The sequence below is a fragment of the Panthera pardus genome, unplaced genomic scaffold, assembly GCF_024362965.1.
Source record: "Panthera pardus isolate Hobbes unplaced genomic scaffold, ASM2436296v1 HiC_scaffold_17, whole genome shotgun sequence".
In the NCBI taxonomy this organism is placed as follows: Eukaryota; Metazoa; Chordata; class Mammalia; order Carnivora; family Felidae; genus Panthera; species Panthera pardus.
In genome coordinates this window covers 14,303,572-14,323,415 of record NW_026526732.1, presented here as the reverse complement: position 1 = coordinate 14,323,415, position 19,844 = coordinate 14,303,572, and the positions used below count along the sequence as shown (strand labels likewise).

At 35.0% G+C, this 19,844-nt stretch overlaps 1 protein-coding gene across 4 annotated transcripts in view; it reads right to left on the bottom strand.

Moving 5' to 3' along the window:
- Positions 1-233: 233 nt before the first annotated feature.
- Positions 234-19,844, bottom strand: part of RGS17 (regulator of G protein signaling 17) — a 97,362-nt gene continuing 77,751 nt past the window's right edge. For 3 of the 4 annotated variants that reach the window (XM_053904352.1, XM_053904351.1, XM_053904353.1), the window contains exons 3-5: positions 18,812-18,901; positions 16,223-16,457; positions 12,500-12,870 (exon numbers count right to left, since the gene is read on the bottom strand). In XM_053904352.1, the coding sequence (XP_053760327.1) occupies positions 12,655-12,870; positions 16,223-16,457; positions 18,812-18,901 (541 nt within the window). In that variant the 3' untranslated portion in view covers positions 12,500-12,654. Of the gene's footprint in view, positions 7,299-12,499; positions 12,871-16,222; positions 16,458-18,811; positions 18,902-19,844 lie in introns of those variants that run through there. The other variant, XM_019431740.2, reaches the window with a different exon arrangement.

The window sequence follows — 19,844 nt, the reverse complement described above, 5'->3', positions numbered from 1 at the left end:
ATTCAAGCCACACTACTTTATAAAAGTGTTCTTTAAGATAGTGGGTTGAAACCCATTTTATTTTAATTCTGATCCGAGTATAGAACAGGACCGATCAGGTCATTTTTTAATCTTTATTAGAAATAATTATTTCCCAAATCTAAACTCAACTTTGAATTTTTTAAAAAAACACAAATGGTGGAAGTCATTTTAACTCAATGTGATAAATCTCTCAGCTGAATTCTCGAAACAAGTCATTTCAAGAATATACTTTATTATTTATAAAAGGTGAAAAAATGTAATAAGCAATAACCTTATGGAACACTGTAAAGAATCCAGGCCGAAATTATTATATTCCCTCATAAGCATAAGCAATTTAGGTAATATAAATAAGTGTACCTTTTACTCCTATAGTGTTACACCAATGAGGAAACAGTAACTTGTCTAAGGATACATTGGTGAATTCTTTATTAATTCAAAACATTTTTAAAAAGTGTGATGCATGTGTATTTTACAATAATATCCATAGGTTTCCACAATAATAGTCAAATGAAAACAGCTGTAGTTTGATTTACTTAGAAAACTCAAAAAGAAAAGGTTGAAACTTTTGAATTTTCTTACATTATTGTCATGCTCAAATTCTATTATTACATGTTGAAGATTCTAGCATTTTCAGGAAGTCTATTATTTGTACATAGGTAAAATGATAAAATAAATTCAAAGACAGGGGGAATAAAAACCCAAAACAACTTAAATTGGAGGAAAATAATCTGGATTATCTATTCAATTTATAAGTACCTACAATTATTCTGACATTGCAAAATAACCAAGTATGGTGTCTCAAGCTGCATTCATGCATTCAAAACTTCTTCATGGTCCACTAATATTAGTGAAGTACAATATGTGAAGTACAATGAACATGGTAGTAAAAAATTGCACACATTCGATATGATAAATTTTACAGAACCAAGCACACTGAAATTTTTTTTTATATTTAGCAAACATCCTAAAACCATATACAAGAAACTGTATGACAAATCAGTTAAAGCAAAGGGGGAAAAAATCAAGTCTTTTACAATGTTTCAATAATCAGTGGTCATTATTCAACTGAGGGCAATATAGAAAAACACTCAGCAAAATGATTATTAATGTAAATTACCTCTTCTGAAGATTAAACTAAAATCTTTACTACCCAAAGATGTAGAGGATAAGGTGAAGGTAGTTCAAGGGAAAAAAATCACTTTCACCTCCATTAAGTGAATGTTCAAGCTAACAGTTTCAGAGTTTCATTTTTCCATTTCACTTTCCAATTTATTATAATTTCTTCATAGTATTTAATGGAACCTAATAGCAGTGCTGCAAAATCTGCTCAGAATTTTTTTTAAGCTCAGCGTTAACGTCCAGTGAAATTACCTCTAACATAACTTATTAAATAATGTATTGCTCTGTGGCAGTGAAACCTAACAAACACTACCTCAACTGAATGATCACGGTCAATATGAACAGTGATAAGTCTTGGTGATAGTAATACGGCATTTTACTTCTGTGGTCTTGCAAAAACTGGTAACACCTGTCTAATCATGGGAAAAACATCAACAAATTCCAGTTAAGGGACATTTTACAAGGTACTAGACCAGTACTCTTCACTACTGTCAAGGTCAACAACAAAAAATGTTTGAGCTTAGAGGAATTTAAGGAGACATGATAAGTAAATGGGTATATTGAATGAGATCTTGGAACCGAAAGAAGATATTAGGTGAAAGCTAAGGAAATCTGAATAAGCGTGACTTAATGCATCAATATTTCATGAGGTGTGACAAATGTCTCAATAGATGTGCAGTATACAGAACTTCTCTGTGCTATCTTTGCAACTTTTCAGTGACTCTAAAACTATTCTAAAATAAAAGGTTTAATGAAAAATTTTATGAACACAACCATTTTTTTTAATTTTCATATTTTCATGGTAAAATTAGTTACAAAATCATACTAGAATGCTTTCTATTCCAATGACAGTATCCATGTTTTCTAATGGCCCATCTCTCATAACTTAGTTTTTAGCTTTACTTCCACATATTTATTTGGCGAATTATTTGATGTTTATATTCTTCCTGTCCTTGGGAATACTGTTTTTTTCCCTTTGGAAATAAAATTTTCAAATGATTTATCTTATTTAAACATTTATTTTAAGCATACAATTTATACACATACACACATCTATATACATATGTCTGTGTATGTGTATCATTGAAAGAAACCTACTTCTTGATTGTAGATTCAGTGTGATGTTCATGAACTGAAAACTGAGCGTGAATCATATTATTGAACAAAGCAGGAACAAATTCATATAGTCTTCCATCTTAAAATCAGCTTGGTTGCATTTTTTTCTTTCTTTGTGATTTTTTTTTTAATGTCTACTTATTTTTGAGAGAGAGAGAGAGATAGTATGAGCAGGGGAGGGGCAGAGAGAGGAGACACAGAATCTGAAGCAGGCTCCAGGCTCTGAGCTGTCAGCACACAGCCCGAAGCGGGGCTTAAATTCATGAACCACAAGATCATGACTTGAGCCAAAGTCGGACACTTAACTGACTGAGCCATCCAGGTGCCCAGGTTGGTTTTTTGTTTTTGTTTTTTTTTGGATGAATAATTAAATCAGATTTTAAAGTATGGTTTCAAAAGAATATGGGAAAAGTGCATTACAGTGGCATCTAATTCATAACATTCTTGAAATAGGAATAATTATTGAGCTGGAGAACACTGATAAAATAATAATGTTATATGTAACACTTCATTCTTTCCATGTTTACGTTATTTAATTCTCATGCCTACCCTGTAAATAAAGTATTCTGTTTCTCATTTGAAGATGAGGGAACAGGCTCAGAGAGGTTCAATAGAATATTTGCCCAAAGTCATATGACACAGACATGTCACTTGAAATCAAATTTAAAATTAAAGTCTGGCATTTGGGAACAAAAAGATCAATCTGTGCACAATCGTGTGTTGCAAGGATACTATTAAGAATGTTACAGGGAGATGAGAAGTCAAGTTTTTGGTTATCAGTTTTATTGATAAATATTTGCAGTTGTAGCAAGTGAGGAATAACTAAAATTTCTACAGATTAAATACTGTTTTCTCAGAAGAATAAGCATTTTATATTGGTCAGAAATTTAAAAAGAATTGAAAAGAGCATGCAAATATAAATGCTTAATATTATTTTGAAAGTTACGGTCATAAACTGTCAATATAAATACACAGACAAGAAAATATCTTTACTACCTTTCAAAATAATTTGCCAATGTATCCAGTGCAAAGTTTTTAAAATTAATGTTTGATAGGGTTCTATATAGGCATTTTAAGATCTAAGAAACTGTAGGTGGCTTTTGAAAGAGTTCTTATTTTCCTATTTCTGATTGTATTTAAAATTTCTTTCTTGTATATTTATTCCTCAAAGCATCTGATATGTTGTATTTTTTGCAAATATAATTTGTCACAGTTATGATATGACATTTTTTTCAATATGTTAAAAGTGTATAGAAACAAATGGGTAAGTTCAAAATTAAGAATTGGGTTTTATTTTAAATCAGCTTAATGGGGTGAAAATGTATTTTTGCCCCTAATATATAAATATTATTTACCTATTTCTATAGTCCTTTTGCAAAACTGAACTATCAGGTGAATATATGATATACATTTCATTCTGTAAGTAAGAACCTAGGCAGCATTAAAGGATACTAATAAACACCCATGCACCATGACCAAATATCAGAACTGGTCATCCTATGTACATATTTTAAGATTAAAAAAAAAAGAAGACCATATTATGGTCTTGATTTTTGCGCTCCATAACGTTGATATCAAAATTGTGTTTTGCTATTGTTCATATGCCAGCGCACCCATTGTGCTTAGAGCTGCCCTCTAACTCTGTCGGGGCATCTTTATTACCTTTGGGTAACATAATAACAATTATCCAGAGTAAAGAAGAAGCGTCATCTGGCCATTATTAGTGTGATCTATGTTACAAGATCCATCTCTGAAGAAGTCTGGCTCTCCAATTTAGTTACATGTATTTATATATGATCTATATCCTCTACTTTTCTTTCCATTATAGACACATCTGAATTTAGGCACTATAGAAAGAGCATTAAGCTCTTTCTGTGTGCATTAGCAGATTTTAACAGTACACAAAGATGTCCTGACGATCTGAAACACAAAGTGTACCTTCTAAAGTGCTAATTTTTCCCCTGGGAGGAATATATTCACTAGGAAAAATCAAATTCTACCATAACAAATATTGTGCTCTTGAAATGGTAGCATAGACACCAGTTGGGCGATTTTTGTTTATTATAGCTCTGTATTTAAAACAGAAGGAGTTATACCATATTTTAAAAATTGGTAGAGTTGCAAATATACATACTCTTAGATAGACACTTTGAACGATTTGAAATTAAATGAGAAACCCTCCCCCCTCCATAGGAATTTAGCGCAGAAATGCTCACATAACATGGTTACCAATATCCAATGTGTAAATCTCGTCTAGAATCATTCTCAATGCAACTTCCTAATCAGGTTTCAAAAGGATACACTAACTTCAAAGTCTGTATTCTACAAATGCCCAGGTTAGAGATTAGGACTCTTTAGAAGGGTCCTTATCTTTTACATTTGGTAAAATATTAAAGGTATTGTCAAACAGACAATTCATCTAATAGTCCAAAGTATCTTATAAAGATAACTTATGACTAGCAGGTCACCATCATATATAGTAACAACAAGAATATAAAGTCTACATTTAAAAAGATTGACGCATGCTGTGTATCATAGTATATTACATATTTTCTAGTCATGTGCACCAATTTATTGTGCCTCAAACATAGCAACAAGTATGATATTACAACATATATGTGTATACATCATAGAAGCATAATAAACTCAATTCTAATCAAGAAAAAATTAAATAATTTAGGAACAATAGAACTTCACAATAGAAGTGATGATTCTTTTAGGTTTTTCTTCACTCTTTTGGAAAAAATAGGACTTTTTGTAAACATCTTCATAGCTATCTTCTTTAACATATTACTGAAAACTATTCAAATAGTAAATATCTACTGACATTGATAAAGTATGTCTTAACACACTAACACTTTCAGACAAAAACAGGCATTTGTTAAAAGAAATGATTATTATAAATACTTCCTATCTTGTATTTTAACTACATTTTCATAAATAATGTATTTAAAAGTGCTGAATATGATAGGATAGTCAGCAACGCCAGTGTAAACAGAACATTTTGTTTTCTACTCTGCAAACTTTTTTTTTAATCCCATTTTGTCAAACACTGCAACAGTTAAAATATTTGCATAGGGAATAGATAATAGCCCTTTTAACCATATCTCCTGAATTCTATATAAATTAGAAAATCAAATTCACTTAAAAAAACAATTCTTGAAATGTTTTAAGTTTATGGAAAAAGAAACTTACGATGCCAGCTTTTCAAGTAAAATAAAATTTAAAAAGAAAACCCCAAAGTTGTTTATTTTAAAAATGTTTAATAAATTAAAAAATGAGAGGTAGTTAAAAAATGGCAAAGAAAACCTATAATTTTAATATCATCCTTAATATAAGGCCCAGTATTCTCAGTGGATATAAATATTTTTAAAACTTTCATGTTAGGTTACTCAATATTATATTTATTAAGTTTAAGATTAAAAAAATAGCCTCCAGGGGATATTCATATTCAAATGTAACACCTTGATATAAATATGACACTGACTTTTTGTGTGTGTGCATGATAGGATACTGTTTTCTTGAATGTCAAAAGTATATGCCAATGTCAGGCAAGTATTTTGTCTTAAAGATTTAGTGGTACTTATAAAAAATAATATGGCAGCTAGAAGATTTGAGCACTGTCCTGCCTTTCAATTATGGATGAGTATTAATAGTTTGGTTTTAACATTTTTAAAATAAGTCATTCTGAAGATACTATGAAAACAGTTAAGGTCTGAAGTAGAGAATGATCTTCTGCGTAACCCTTACAAAACTTTTCTCAGTTAAAAACTTAGCTTTTCATTAGACTTTGCTTTCAAGGAAAATATGCCACAGGACAGATGCTACTCATCAAAATATTTTATGATGCTACATGTAGGCATTCCTTTATTAAATCTTTTTTTTTTATTCCAAAACTAAGTTATCGAGCTTAGTATTTTTTTTCTTGCTGAAGTACATACTTTACACAACCATTTTAGAACTGGAGAGCCAGTCTTTAATAAATTAATTACAGTATTGGACATCTGATATATACATAGATTAATTGTGTTACAATTAAAAACAATTATCACTCTGATTTGTCATTGAGATAGAATATCTTCAAATTGTTTTGTGCTTTTTTCTCTTTTCTTCTTATTATTTGTTGTTTGTTGGGTTTTTTTAAATTTTTGTTTTGTTTTGTTTTGTTTTTGTCTTTGTTTTTGTTTTTTACATAGCAAACTATTCTGTAAAGAAAATGCCACAGTTTTGGCAGTGAACAACCAGAGGAATCCCCCATCAGGATTTCCCAACAAACATAGATAAATAGCTCTTTTTCCAAGTACAGAAATATCGGCTTCAAAATGAGTGTACTGAACACAGTATAGAGCATGTTTAATACCATTGTTACAACTAAAAAATTGGCTTTTTCTGTCTTAGATTATATTTAAAAATGCAAACCACAGCCAATTTTTTGGCAATTATTTCTATAAGACCATATTGCACAAAAGTCCTTAAACACGGATATAAGTTATGCCATTGGAGTAAATATTACAACAGCTACGGGGCAAATGAAGCAGTTCTACGTTGTACATGCAGCCTCGGGGGATACACTAGGAGACTGTTCACAGGACTACAAATACAGTTTGCTTGCAAGTAGAATGAGTGTTGAATAAAACAAACAATTTGGCAATTCATTGTCTTATGTGGTATTTTCTCCAAACTTAACCATGGATAACCTTGATAAAAATGGAGACAAAGACCATATGGTTGTATTTTCACAGTAGCCTGAGGAATGCTAAACTGTAGTTCTCCAGGAACTCAGCTTCTGGTGTTAGTGAACTACTTTTATTTCCCATCCCAGCCCTCCAAAATGATTTTTTTTTTAATGAAAATTAAGATTCAGAAGTAGAACTGGCAGTACTTTCAACAAATGACTTATAAATTTGAGAGTTCAAAAACCTTGGAAAAGAATCTCTGTGCATTAATGTATATATCTGAAGTTGGGCATCTTCATACATGTGAGGATTAGGATCCAACAGATTTCTATTGATCACCTCTCTAACTCGAGAATCGAGACTGACCTAAAAAGAAATAAGAGCAGATACATTAAATAAAATTTTTTTTCAAAAGATCTCAATTAAGTAAATACAGGTGTGTGACATTTCAGAGAAACTTCAGAGTTAAATCTAACTACCTAAAATCTTGAGGTTACCTTCTCAAAGGCTATATCGCCTCGCATACTTTTCTTCAAAAGTTGAACTACAACAAACAAACAAAAAAACAACTTGTCTTGAAACCAGAAATTTAGTTCACAGATATCTTGGCTTACTTGGATTTATCTTTTCTATGCATTTCACTCGGGGTTTTTTGACCATTTCTATTCATTGTTGAGGCCCTGGAGAATTCCCTAGCCAGAACAAGGATTTATCTCCTACTATGTGACTGCCGGGGGTAACTCTCTTGATGGGGCAAGGTAAAAATCTGGCAGAGAGTAGTTCTCTGGCAAATATTAGCATGTATATCGAGTGCTGATTCCTGATCGTATTACATCCCAACAAGTCCTACTGTGGCAAAGTAAGAAACCCAGAATGTGGAAGGCTGTAGTGGAGCAAAACTACAGCAAGTGTTCTTCATGTCTTAGTGTACCTGGCAAGGCACAGGGAACTATATAGTCCTTATGTAGAAATACATCTGAAGATCTCTTTACTAAAGATTAAGTAGAACAATTGCTTGAAATAGAGTCTTTAAAAGAAATACAAGTAGGAATTCGGAATACCCATACAAGTAATCAGTACAGCATTGTTTTTGAAGTGTAAATAAATTCTGCAAAAGATAGTTGTTGTGGTTGTTGTTGTTATTTTTCCTCACTATATGCTGACCCTGTCTGTTGGAGCTGATAGGATGTGCTGGAAAGGGAACTGAGGACAAATAAATGGCAATAAGGGCATGTTTGGGGAACAGAAGTAAACTCTGCTCTGAAATGACATTAGCAAAATCTGAGAGGCAAACCATCACAGACTTGTCCTGATTGGTTTCCTCAGTCCTCATAGTTGTACACGGACTAGAACATTGTGATCCATATTACTTGTCTCGTGACAAGTCTATACAAACCTTATAGTGATATTTAAATGTTTTGTCCCAAGCATTTTGCAAAAGACTTTTTGGCCAGGCTTCTTTTCCCACCCACTCTTGGGATTAAGCCTGCGGTCTGAGACAGTCCTGGTGACTGAAGTAACTCATATTTCCATCTGGTGTCCTCAGATTCTTGAGCTCTGTGGCCCATGTGAAATTGTGTTGATTGATACACCCCCAAAATGGTTGCTATGGGAGGATTTGTCAGGAAATGGTGATCCAGTATAATTTCGGTGGCATTACAGAAAAAAATTAGACATCTCTTGGCTGAACTATATTTATTGTCTTAAAGGAATTCTTAAAAAAAAAATGTTCTGGAAATGGATCATTTAGGTTTTATTCTCTGTGTTATTGCCTTCTAAGGTTATCATCAAGTACAGAGTAATAAAAAATAGATTTTTTTTCCTAAGTTTTGTTTAAAAATATTGTTGGTCTTTCTACTCAATAGGAATATGTTGACACTATTTAAACTGATCTTATACTGAAAAGTGGTGTTATGGTAAGGTGAAATCTTAACCAAATACACTCAACTGGTTTTGTAAATGTTTTTGCTCTTCCTTTCAAACTTAAGAACTTTTTGTTTCAATGGAGAGGGAAATATTAGTGATAAAAAAGATCATTTATTTCTTAAATAACAGCATAATTAAATATAGTTTGATTGCAGCTGGAAACATTAATCTTAAGACAGAGAAATAAAATACCTTGAATTATTAAAAGGTCTTAAGTTTTCGTTGCATAGTTTTATTTTTTTGCAAACTGAAAACAGTAGTGAAAGATCATAGAGAAAGTAGTACCATACATTTAACATTTAGTAATCAGTAACAAAAACTCATTTGCTATTTCTATTTAAAAAATAAAATATTTACCTTGATATGTGCTTGTTTGGAAAGGTTGTCAGTCAAAAGAGGTGTAGAGAGGTCAAATAACAAGGATAAACCCCACGGGTATAACAATCTATAGTTTCATCTGGTGGCATCTTTGTGCTTCAGATTGTGGAACATCTATAATACAAGTTAGTGGAGGTGGATCCCAGCATGGGCCCGAGCCATAGTCACCCTAGGATTCAGGCACAACTGGATGGCTCGTGATCCCATCTACTCTGGGGTCCAAAGTCTAAGGGATTGAGGAGTTTCCTGTAAAGAACTCAACCTAAGGGAAGAGAAAGTTGAGTAGCACAAGACAAGAGCTACCCGAAGGCAATGGGAAGTCTTTTGTTACTCAGTCCTCACAGACTCACGTGTAGGTAGGGGAAGGAAGGGTGCAGTGCAGCAGTAATGGAGTTAAAAAGAACTACTCCTGTGGCTGGGGCACAAGACGGCACCTATGGACTTGGCGACATTCAACCAGCAGTTTTAGCTGGAAACACTGGCAGTGTTGAGAGGTGGCAAGTGCAGTTACAGAGGTTAGGTAACTTGGTGATAGGCCCGGGGGAACTTGGAGGCATTCGCTCGCACTGGGAGCAGGAGACAGGAAGAGGAAAAGCAAGTGGCTGGCAAACCGAAAAATGTCTGCTGGCAACTCCACAAATCAGTTGGGAGGAAAATGCCATGAGAGCTACAGGTTCAACAAGAGTGTGGAGGTAAAGCGGAGAGAGTTAAGACAGAAATCTTGCTAGTGTGGTCTGGGAAAACCTGGACCCAACTCAGTGATATATATATACCTGCTTAATCTTGCCAGATTTCCTACCCAGTGGAGGAGAGCATCGAGGCAGGTGAATATTGCCAGAAGATTGCATACTAATTTTTGACCCTGCCTTTCCGTTCCAGACATCAAGATGCAATGGAAATTTTGACTCTGTGGAAGTTTTGGGCAGAATCATACTGAAAATGATGAATTTTCACTGAAGTCTCTTTCCCTTGCGGAGACCCCGCTTATATCAATCAGGTTAATTCCTTGAACAGTTTTTTAGATATCATGATTAAGTTTTTTCCTCCATTTTTTCCCCCCATTTTATTTTTAATTTTACCAAAGCTGCTTTATTTAGGATACTTTTCTAAGTATAATTCTGATTTTTTTCTTTTTACCTTATAAATTCCTATTAAATTTTACCAGTGATAGCTTCTGCTACTGGAAATGTTCTTTTTAATTTTAATTAAATTTGGTTTTCTCATATCAAATTTTATAAAGAATATCTGTTTTCCCATCAGTTTTAATAAATTAATACCATTTGTACTTTTAGTCATATTATTTTGTGTTGACTGTTTCTACTGAAAATGGTTATAAGTTGCAAATAAGACTACTGAAATTTTGTTCTTGGAACAAAGATCATTGGTAGGATACAGTGCAAAAACCATATTCCTGGTAGGGCCCAAATGATGGGGAAGTTATCTTGCTTTTCTGGGGGAAAATTCAGGCATATGGTAATGGTTACTGTTTCTCATTCTCTCTCAAATTCTCTAGCTGGGTTTATAGAAATCTACAGTAGTGTCATGAAGAAAATACTAAGCAATGGGACTACTAGTCAGCATATTACAGTTGAAAAGGCAACACCTTTGGGATCAGAAGACCTTTGGGATCATATAGATATAGTTCTGATGCCCTACAACATTTGTTCCTCTCTTTGAGAGTCCATTTCTTTTGCTGTAAGATGGCGCCCTCTGTCCTAGGGGCTAAAGGATTCTTGTGAGACTCATTCACTTATGTATGTGAGACCATTTTGTCAATAACAAAATGTAAGCCCAATGTAAAGTGATATTACTACTAATAATAATGGACCATATCATGACACTTTTTTGATCAGTGTCTTCAGACTTTGTATCAACTTGAATTTTACCTACTCAGAGTGACCTTACCTTACAACCCCTATTCTAAACTATACTATTGACCTCCACATCCATCATAATGTTTATTACAGTTTTTAGTTACTTGCTTTTGACATGATTTGTCTGTCTTCCTAAAATGTAAGCTCCATAAAGGACAGGCCAATGTTTTCCTCATTCACTAACATATTCCCAACATCTAGCCCAGTACCTGGCTCATAGGGAAAAGTTAAATATGTTCTGAATGATAATATTCATGCCCAAAGAAATGAATCTAGGAAAATACAGTCAAATGAGTCCTGTTTAGAAAAACTAATTCACTGAAAAGTTCTAAATTCACATAATTTTGCTTGAAGAGGCATATACCTGCACACAGAGAAGCCACATATCTATCACATGTGCATCCTTTTTAGATAATTTAGGAATTTAAATAGGTTTACTGCTTTTTTTCTCTCAGAGAGCAACTGGAAATTCAGGATGAAATCAGAAGCAGCAAATAACCCCCACCACTAGTCAGATGCCCGTGGGAGAGAGCCAGAAAGTCAGAGATTTAGCCAGTTTCTGAACTTTTTCTATGCCATTTTTCTACAAAATGAGGAAGATGAGGTCAGAGAGCACTGAAGTGAGTTGCTTAGTGTCACAAGGATGGTAAGTAGTAGCAGACCTGGATTACGGCCCAGGTTAAGGATAATGCCATCACTAAAGAGATTTGTAAAAAACTGATGGCACATAGTTTTCTTTAATTCAGATGTCTTACGTGTATTGACGATTTATAGTTATGTCTTCATTCAATAGCTCAATGCTGTTTATGGTAGGTAATAGCTTTCAAATAGACTTTTAAAAAAAGATTTTATTTTTTGAGTAACCTCTACACCCAATATGGGGCTCAAACTCATAACCTCGAGATCAAGAGTTGCAGGTGTATCTACCAACTGAGCAAGCCAGGCACCCCAAATAGACTTTTTATTAAAGTTGTTTATTTTGCTGGGTTTGTCTTTTTGATGTTTAATAAATATAAGCTGCTATAAGTATCTGCAATCTGCAGCAAGGTTAATATTAAATTCTTCCTTACTGCTCCCATTTATTTTTTCTTTGAGAACATCACATTAAAAACTTACTGTTGAAAAATGCTATTTACTCATTTTTTTTAATTTAAAATTTAGCCCTTTCCCCTCTTGAGATGTATGCTATACCAAGAAATGGGAGTTAAATTGTCTCCTGATTGCAAACATCTACTTAAAACATAATGCTCAAATCATTAAAAATGCATAAAAATGTAATTTTTATTAAAATAAAAAATGTAATTTCAAGCACACTGGCTTCACTAAGAAAAAGAAATATATATATATATATATATATATATATATATATATATATATATCCCCCCTCCCCCGAAGAATGTAGATTTCTCTACATTTAACAAAGAGGAGCATGATAACTCAATCAAATTAAGGTTAAATGAGAGTCTAGTGAAGAAAAATGAGTTTCTAGTTAAGAATCGAATCCTAACAATTTTTAGTTATTTAGTCATTATTTTATAAATGATTCAAATATTCATGTTATTTAAGAATATTTTGAGGGGCGCTTGGGTGTAGCTCAGTCGGTTAATAAGCATCCGATTCAATTTCTGCTCAGGACATGATCGCGCGTGCCGTTTGTGGGATCGAGCCCAGCATTGAGCTCTGCGCTGACAGCATGGAGCCTGCTTGGGATTCTGTCTCCTCTGCTCCCTTCCCCCCTCACATGTGATGTCTCTCTTGCTCTCAAAATAAATAAAAAACATAGTTTGAATAAGTATAAACAGTTACAGAATTCCAGAGGTGGAACAGCCTGGTTATTTAGCCCCCAAATGGGAAATAGATCCCAACTCCAATTGGTCAGTTATGGCTGCTTTGACTATTGTGTTGAGGGGATTCTCAGGTTGAATCTGGCTTTAACAGTAAGAACCAGGATCGATTAGCCGTGTCATTTGGTGGAGAGAATGAAGTAGTGGTGTAAGAGCTTCCCAGCTGTCATTCTGGATTTGGTTTACTATTCTCTGTGTCCCTTTTTATCTTTACTTTTGTAAACAAATCAACTGATTAATGAATCATTGAAGTGAACTAATTTATCCCAGGCCGCACAATTAGGATGAAACAGAGTCAGAACCAGAATCCCATGCACTTGAATGAGGAGTTCAGTGTCCTTACTGCTATATAGTCAGGGCTCCCTTGATGTGGCATGTGTTCTCTCCGGGGTTGGAAAACAAAACTCAAAGGGTGATAGCTCAGTATCATCAGTTATTAATGTATTGTGGCTGATTAGAGATTGAGAAGTTTTTGCACAGAAAGGTCAGTGAGACATAATAGTTTAGAAATGGCTCTGCAGTAGTTAGAAAGTGCACGTCATACTCTAAGTGTATCAGTGACTCAGGTCATGGTTCAAGAATAAATATATCTATACCTTGGCTTGAAATATAGCCTTTAAACAATTATCTTTTATAACTGCAAATACCTACTTTTGATTTGTTTTTGCTGCTAAACAATGATCAAGTGTAATTATTATGTCGAGAGAAGAACAATCTGTTGGTTAAACGAGGTACTGCACACTCTCCAATAATTTAGATCCTGTGTCAAGAGTCATTTAGAAGTCAGCACATAAGTACCAAAATGATAAAAATTTGAATTTCGCTTCTGCCTTTCTGTGTAGTGTTTAGGGGATATTCAAGAGTGGGTAATGGCCCAAATATAGATAGACAAAGGAGAAAAAAATACATGGCTGTTATACTAAATATTAGTCCATGTAATTTAGGAAAATTATCTTGATCAGGAAATAATATTTTAATGACTTTTGTGAAACTCATATTTAAAATGAAGATATTAGGGTAAAACAAAATTCCATTATTTTTGAAAAAAGAATGAAAACTGAATAGTTTATATGTGAGTAATCTACAACTAAGATAGCTTTAAACTATAGCCCAAAGAAGAATTGATTTTGTGAAAATTGTGTATTTTACAAAACTCCATTAATCAGTGACATCTGAAAATCAGGACTGTGAAGACAATGGGCAAGTGTTTCCTATAAAAATTAAAAGCTAGCCAATAGAGACTGTAAAGTAAAGGAATTATATGTACTTAATAACTGAGAATATTTTTTTCTACCAACATTATTTTAAAATAGAACACCATCGGGGGCGCATGGGTGGCTCAGTCGGTTGAGCGTCTGACTTCGGCTCAGGTCATGATCTCACGGCTCGTGAGTTCGAGCCCCATGTTGGGCTGTGTGCTGACAGCTCGGAGCCTGGAGCCTGCTTTGGATTCTGTGTCTCCCTCTCTCTATCTGCCCCTCCCCTGCTCGTGCTCTGTCTCTCTCTCTCAAAAATGAATAAATATTCAAAAAAAATTTAAACAAAAAATAGAACACCATCATAGATAGTGCAAAGAATGAACCAGATAATCAAGACATTTAGCATTTTCAGATGATACATATTATATATTTTGGGGAAAGAAATGGGCTAGATAATCTTCCCAAACACTAATTACAGGCAAGAGAAGCACATTTTCAGGCACATTTGGATCCTTTGATATATCTGCCATGTAATGCAATATTAAAATAAAAATGAGAATGAAATTAATATGCTAATAAAATCCACATAGAACTGGTTAGGTGCTGAGGTTCTAGATAGACCAGAAACCTGAAGAATGTACTTCTGGGATATAGAAGTATAATGGTGTTAGAACCACAATGTGGCATCAGTAATAAATGTATTGAGGCTACAGAAAAAATTCTCGCCACCTTGTTTCTCTGAATACTTTTTCTATGTTGATGCAGGAAATAAAGAAAAAAAGTAGGAAAATCTTTGTGTATCCAATTCCAGGTTCCTCATTTTGTAGAGACAATACTATTGGAGTAGTCTGGAATACCAATGGCAATTATAACCTAACTAACAAATTTTTAAAAACTGACTTAGGTCTATACCTCATTAGAAGTGAAATGGTTTATATAGCACTCCAAACATAGAGATTATAAAGTAGACACTGATTCATTTTATAGATTTCAAGGTGAGGAGTGGAAGGCAGGTGGGGGCCACATCCCAGGTTGGGTGAGGCATCGATAGGCACAATTTCTAGGGGACTCTATAAATGTCTGTGTGCACAGGAGAGGAGTGTGGAGCGGAAGGTACCAGGTCAGGATGTTTAAATGCACAGAGACAGAAAAGACAGAAGGTGGTGTGGAGAAAAGAAGGCCTTCTGGGAACCTCTCAATTCAAATGCGCACCTCGGAAGTCTGTCACCCCATACTCCTGAGGCCTGGCTACACTACTAACCCCTCCCTCATCAATCCCTCCCTGCTTTAAACTCTGGAAACTGGAACATTTCTCAGGAGCAAATTGATTTTTTACAGAGTTAACGGAAAAGTGTTCATTTGGTTGCCTGAAATGTCCCCTCTATTAGGTACATTTTGGCAATGGCAAAACTAGGATAACTAGAATAAGTAAAAGAATTGCTATTACCCTCTCTCCCCTAAGAATATTAAAGGGTCATAAAGGCCCATTCTTCAATTCTGCAACAATTCTATCATAAACATCAACAAACATGGCAGCTTTTGTTTTGTTTTGTTTTTACAGCTCCTATTACAGAAGTCTTCAAACTAGTATGCGTGTGGAAAGCTTGTTAAAAGTCCAGATTCCTGGGCTCTATATCCAAAAATTCAGATTCAGTGGTCCTGGGTAGGCCTCGAGTATTTGCTTTTCAAACAAATGCTCCAGGTGATTCTCATACAGGAGATCTGGGGACCACACTTTGAGAAAGACTTCCCCACAGTAAACTCTTCTTTTCCACTTTAGCGTAAGTCGCTGTATAAAGCAAATTGTGTCTAACAGGCTTCCTAATGTTAGTTCTGAAAAGCAAGTAGCCTACCACACGATTCAGCCAGAGATAAATGATCAAAGCATAGAGGGGAAACCTAGTCTTCAAACCTATTCAGGTAGATTCTCAGAGTGGAATCTAAATTATGTGTCCAGGGAAGCCTTGGAGCCTGTCCACACCCCATGCATCACCCAACTTGGACAGAAGTCCCCTCGGGTTCATCCTTGGTTTTAGGAAGCCCACATCAATTATTTTCCGGATGTTTACCTCTTTTGGTGATAGTATAGAAATGTAATCTTCATATATCATTCTGGCCTTTTCTTCAATTACTTTTTTGTTCTGCTCTTTCTTTAAGTCTTCACATGCAAGCCAGAAAAGTAGGTTCTCTTCGCTGTATTCTGTTCGGAGAAACTCTCTGAAAAGGTTTCTTCCTGCTGGGGCCTTCATCATCTTGTCAAAATTTTGAGACCAGGACAACACTTCATCTGAAGTGGGGTTTTGGCTGCAAAGACAGAATTGGGCCATTATCAAAGGCAGCTTTGACTGAAGAATGCTTAGCCTAGGAAGATAGAAATTACTATTCACTTGCTGCCATCTAGTGCTCATTTCCCATCAGTTCGGCCTGGTCTGGGAATCACCCACCAGGACTAGGCTAGTTATTTCTGGGTATTAAGAAAAATTCATTTAGGCACAAGTGTGTGTTAGGGAGCTAAGCATTCAAATAGCAAGGGGCAACACACACTATGCACATTATCATCATAAATTCCTAAGGAAGCCTGGACATGTTCAAATCTTAATGTATTACAAATTGATAAAGACAGCCTATGTGTTACTTTGAAGGGCAAGTTGAATTTTTTGTTTGCATCTGATATAGATTTTAATTTTAAAGCCATAAGGTATAGTTTCTATTTTCCTTTCTGGTAGCTACTTTTTCATTTGTCACTAAATCTAAAGTAAGAATATATTGTGCGCACTAGTCACACATTTTCCTAAGCTTTAATCGTTACTCTATGAAATGTTATGAATGAATTATTACTATGAATGGAGTTATTAGAGTTAAAAAGGACAGGGCCGTTCTAATGACACTAAGGGCTTTCTAGATATTTATATTCAAGTTTTCAGTGGCTGTGTTCATTCAGAAATCACCAGTTATCACTCCTTTGGTATACATCAAGAAATGGAAAGAAGCAGCTTGGGAGACTCTTATGGTTAACTTGATCCTGATCTTGCTTTCTTATCCATTGGTTTATTTAAGAATTTTCTAACCTCAGAAAGTTAGAAATAGAACTACCCTAAGATCCAGCAATTGCACTACTAGGTATTTATCCAAAGAATACAAAAATACTAATTCAAAGGGATACATGCACCCTGATATTTATAGCAGGATTATCTACAGTGGCCAAGTTATGGAAACAACCCAACTGTCCATCGCCTGAAGAATGGGTAAGGAAGATGTGGTATACATATATATAATGGAATATTACTCAGCCATAAAAAGGATGAAATCTTGCCATTCTGCAATGACATGGACAGAGCTAGAGAGTATTATGCTAAGTGAAATAAGTCAGAGAAATATAAAAACGATATAATTCAACTCATAATATGGAATTTAAGAAACAAAACAAATGAGAAAAGTTGGGGGGAAGATACAGGCAAACTAAGACACAGACTCTTAACTATGGAGAACGAATTGATGGTTATCAGAAGGAAGGTGGGTGGCAGGGGGATGGCTTAAGTAGGTGGTGGGATTAAGGAATGCACTAATCATGATGGGCATTATATTGTATACCTGAAACTAATATTGCACTATATGTTAACCAACTGGAATTTAAATAAAAACTTTAAGAAAAAAAAGAAAAAAAAAAAAGAATTTTCCAACCTGAAATAATTTGGTCAGAGAAGTACCTGTATTTTATTTTTTCTTATTTTTTTCTGATCAAGTATTTTAAGTAGATTTGCTACTATTCCAAAATGTCTGAACTTCCTCTTTTATTTAAAAGAAATTTAAAGGTGGGGGCACGCCCGGGTGGCTCAGTTGGTTGGGCATCCGACTTCGGCTCAGGCCATGATCTCACAGTTCCTGGGTTTGAGCCCCGCGTCAGGCTCTGTGCTGACAGCTCAGAGCCTGGAGTCTGCTTCAGATTCTGTGTCTCCTTCTCTCTCTCTCTGACCCTCCTCCACTCATGCTGTCTCTCTCTCTCTCTCTCTCTCTCTCTCTCTCTCTCAAGAATAAATAAACATTAAAAAAAATTTTTTTTTTAATTTAAAGGTGTTAAAATTACCATGGAGCATCAACGTTAAAATTTTCTAAGAAGCAGAAAAAGAAAGCACCTATAATTATATACTAATCTGCTTAGATTTTAATTTTATTCTGTAGATACTGCAATGAGAAGTTGATTCTCATTTTGGAGAAAATACTTGGTTAGAGTCTGTTCTGATGGAAATGGGACCAGGGACTAACTGGGTGCCCTTTCTGACCAACTTAGGTAGTTACATATGTTTTTGTGTCTGTTTTAGACTCTTCCCTGATAGAGAGAAAAACTTAGAAAAAATATCCGTAGAAAAGGCAGGTAAAGAATTAGGGCCAACGGGGGCTATTGCACGTTAATAATCCTTACTTTTTGAAAGAGAAAGATAAACTGAGGCAGTGTGTTCACTGATAGCTTAACACATATAATAGAAAAACCTGATTAAAAGCAATTACCATCACAAAATAAGATCTCCCAGGCTGAGATGGTGTTCATTCCACAAAACCATCTGGAAGAGTACCAGGACTCAAGAGATCACACCTCAGCACTGAGTAGATGTGAACAGTGTACCAAAACAAGACACAATTACCAGGTGAACCCCACTCACCTTTCCTCTAGGACCTGGATGCTCTCCATTTTGGTGGTATGTGTGGGTCTTCCTGCATTTTCTCCTCTTTCTTCATTCCTAACAGTGAGGCTGCAAGGTAGTATAACACTTTAGTGTGTCTAGGGAAAACCAGTTAGTTAAAGAAAAGAAAAAAAAAATTCCAGGAAAGGATTTTGCAGAAGAATTTTATCCTCAACAACGTGAGAATACATAAAGCACAAGAAGAGTGATACCATTTTGAAACGATGGGTGAGTCTATGTCGACGAAAGGGATCAAAATGATTTAATAAAACAATGAAGTAAATAATAATCTCAAAAATGGATTCTGTTCTACATTCTGACTTCATCCTTACATAATTTGAATTACTTAACATCTCTAAGGTACTCACGTGATTATATGCTTTAATATTCGATAGATATCATGATGTTACTCTTTGGAGTAACATCGTGTTGACTTTTGCTTGGTTCTATTCCTAGTTTGTTTTCCATTTATTTTCCCCCACTGATAGCTAAAAATATACAATGTTTCAGATCCTAAAACAAAATTTGCTGAAATCACATTGTCATTTTCTGCACCCCGGGTTTTCTGTCCCTGACACTGTCAATCCTCCATCCACTCAAGTTTGAACCACTGGGTTTGTATTTGACTTTGTCTTTGCCCTTTCCTCCCATTCAGTCAATCTTCAATGTCTTGAGAGGGACAGGGCAGTCACTCTGAGGGTTTGGGTCAGAGAGCACTGGGCCTCTGGGTCTCTGGGATGTCAATTTGAAAATATTGCAGGATCGCAGGAGCTAGGATAATCCCATGGGCTTTCGTAACCCAGAACAAGAGGATTCAGATAAACTGCAGCTAAGCAGCACTATAGGGTAGAACACTGAAGGTTCTCGGTGTAGACCAGACATAACAAGGGAGGTTATGGGTGATACTAAGAGGCAGGATGGTTGGGATGACTCAGTGTCCTCGGAAAGTCAACCCACTGAATTAAACTGATCCCTCTGTCTGAAACCCAGGAAGCCTCATGGGAGGCCGTCA